General features: G+C 34.6%; 1 protein-coding gene across 1 annotated transcript; it reads left to right on the top strand.

The window, feature by feature from the left end:
- Window positions 1-273: 273 nt before the first annotated feature.
- LOC132637167 (probable 2-oxoglutarate-dependent dioxygenase AOP1.2) lies at window positions 274-642 on the top strand. Its single transcript, XM_060354303.1, has one exon. The coding sequence runs from the start codon at window positions 274-276 to the stop codon at window positions 640-642; it is 369 nt and encodes a 122-aa protein (XP_060210286.1).
- Window positions 643-3,363: the final 2,721 nt, after the last annotated feature.

The following is a 3,363-nucleotide window of genomic DNA, read 5'->3' as shown; positions in this document are numbered from 1 at the left end:
AGGTATGGAAAAATTCATGGAAGGGAGCGCTTCCCCCGGAATGAGGCCCTATGCAGCGCCAATCCAGATATAGTTGGCTCTAATGCGGATACCGGACACCGGGTGAAAAACCAAAAAAAAAAAAAAAAACTACTGACTAGGCGTACCATGCGACTAGTATATATATATATATATATATAGCTGGAGGGGAAGATTAATAAATAGGTCATAGGCGTGTGATATATCTAAGTAAGTTTAGTTTGATCAAATACATTATATTATTGAATATCATCCATGGCATCCAAGATTCCAACCATAGATTTTTGCAAGACCGAGCTGAAACCAGGTTCTTTAGAATGGGAACTAACAAAAGCTCAAGTCCTCCAAGCCTTAAAAGAGTATGGTTGCTTTGAAGCAATATATGATAAGGTTCCAAAGGAAATTGGAGAAACCATGTTCGATGCTTTAAAAGAAGCATTTCCATTGGAGTCCAAAGTGAGAGAGTATATAGACAAACCCTTTGATCGGTACCAAGACCAAATTCCACACACACCATACAATGAGATTAGGTGCACCACTGATTTGCTCCTCCCTGAAAGTATTGAAACCTTCGTCAATACCTTCTGGCCTGATGGAAATCTTCACTATGGATATTATGCTTAATTACTTCATTAATTACATTTTGTTATTTAACGGTATATTAATACGATTATTTACTGGATACACTAATATTAGTGATGTTTGATTCATTGGACTAATAATCTGATTTACGGGGTATAATAACAAAACTTGTGTTTGGTTTTACGCTAGATAAACTTTTGACCTAACCTCTTTTTTTTTTTTTTTTTTGGCATAAACATTTTCAATTTTAACCTAGCTTACGTAACAACTTTTGAAGAAGAGTTTTGGATAATGATATTTTTGTTATTTTGATATTTTATCCCCTAATTATTATCCCACGTTGAGTGTGGTATAAAAATAATACTATAATTGTGACATCATAAATCCATGATTTCTAATCCTGGAAACCAATGCGGGAAAGAATAATGCCTTAGTCATAAATTAGTATGAAGACAAAAATATATTACGTACTACTTTCACTAGCAAGTAACAGATGAAGTATATCAAGATTGTATGCTATGATAAAGTTCCAATCTTTAAACTTCTTCTATTTTTTTTTTTTTAATAAATTTTATGATGAGAAATACTGCAAGTATACTCACACATAAGAGCTACAATTGCATTCATTGGTAGCACTTAGTCGGGTTCCTTATTTCGGAGGCAACTTGTAAAATGTAGCTTCAATTACGTCAACTTTTTAAGAATAGAATGAAGTATATAATTGAGGTAATCAGTTTCTCTGTATAATCATTTAAAGCTGATTGTCTTGGGACTTGGGACTAAGAAAGAATTTTCTTCCTGGGCATCAATTTAGTAATAACAGATGTATAATTTGATTGTTTTACGGTGCTATAGAGATTCCTGGGCATCAATTTAGTAATAACAGATGTATAATTTGATTGTTTTAGGGTGCTATAGAGATTCCTGGGCACCAATAATAATAGGGTCAAAGGGTGCTATAGGGATTCCAATCCAAGCTTGCCGCTCGTCGTGAGGTATTGATGACTTCTTGTTGATATATTGTGCCTTGTTGTTGATGTTGTACTGGAGTTGTTGATATGTGGAGTTGTCTATAAGGGATTCAAATCAACCTATTTGCATATGATTCAGATCAAATCAGTCAATTGACAACTTTTACTCTTTGTTTTTGTACACTCTTTCTTTTCACTACTATATCGTGAGTAGGAGCTCTTATACTCATAGTAATGTTAGTCTGATCAAAATTCACGTTGGAGAATTTGAATAATGCTTAGCTTATGAATGAGAAATATTGAGCAATATGACTAGCATTGGGTGTTGGGTGTTAGAATGTTGGTCTGTTATTAGTTTATAAACTGTAGGTTTTGGACTTGTAAATTGATGACTTGTAACTAAGATTCCTATACCCTGGAATTACTTCTATTTTCATGGATTTCGGGGACTGGACTGGAATTACAGTTAGCAAAATGTATCTTATAATTATGTGCTTCTTTGGAAACCAGAAGCAGTTTTAAGTTTTGTGCTTTCTTGGCTAGTGTATAAGTTAACAACACGTAAAGATTCAAAATATGTTTGGCTCATGAATGCGAGAAATTAAGCAATATGACCATACTGTGAAGAGTATTGCATTTGCACTAAAAGTATGGCTCATGACTGAGTGAAATTAAGAAACAAGACCAAACTAGTGTTTTTTTTTTCCTTTCTAGACATGTTCTTGTCGGGAACTGAAACATTCTCTGTCATCATTGTCCATGCATTCACTATGGTGATGTTCTGCCCCTTCTGAAGTATTCACTTCAGTACCATTATAATCCTCTCCACTAGGAAATTGACTTTGTGGATGATCAGACATTAGTTTTTGGCTGTGTGGAATCTTTGTTACCGTCTGTCAACGCTAAATCAACATTTGGCTTGCTGCATTCATTTGCTGCCATGTTCTTGGAGTGGCACTACCCAAAAACATTGCCCAGTACACTTCAGTTTCAAAAACATTGTCCAGTACACTTTTATCATCTATAAGTGTCACTTAATTATAGTTGTTTTTAGTTGTTACTCTTCATTTGTTTGGAGGAGCTCAGGAGGGGTCATGTAGTACCTCAAGATGAGATCTTCAAGATTACTCACACAAGAAAGACGAAGAACGCCGATGGTACAGACCAATGGATTGAGTCAAGGGCCAAGTGAACCTATGTAAGTCACTAATTAACAATAATAACTATTTTTTTTAAACTAAATTTAGCTATTAACATTGTATCCTTCAACTTCAGAACGAATTTCAACAACACTTTGAGGAGTTTTGTGCCACTCAGCCAAGCGGCACGCCGATGACCCCGAATTTCAACAACACTTTGAATGCGAATTTGATTGTAGAATGTAATTTATGGTTCTTTAAGTTTATGATGTTTAAGTGTTTGAATGTAGTTTTCATTTGAATAAGAAGTGCTTTTAGGTTGAATTTGATCGTAAAATGTTGTAGTTTATGATTGCAGAATGTTGTAGTTTATGATTGTAGAAGTACTTTGATGATTTGGTTGATGAATTGGATGTGTTGGATGGTTGATTAATTGGATGTGTTGGATGATTGATGAATTGCATTGTTGATTTGGTTGATGAATCAGATTGGCAGGTGGGCTACTATAAAAGCAACCGAATACTGGAATTTTTTTTCCAGATTTTCGACCTCATGAGGTCGAAAATAAGCCCAAATATTGATAATTTTCGACCTCATGAGGTCAAAATTGTACCCAAAAATTAGAATTTCAACCGCATGCGGCAGAAATTTAG

This window comes from Lycium barbarum, chromosome 4 (assembly GCF_019175385.1).
Source record: "Lycium barbarum isolate Lr01 chromosome 4, ASM1917538v2, whole genome shotgun sequence".
Taxonomy (NCBI): domain Eukaryota; kingdom Viridiplantae; phylum Streptophyta; class Magnoliopsida; order Solanales; family Solanaceae; genus Lycium; species Lycium barbarum.
The sequence above is the reverse complement of the archived record's forward strand: the minus strand, read 5'-3'. Positions and strand labels throughout refer to the sequence as shown.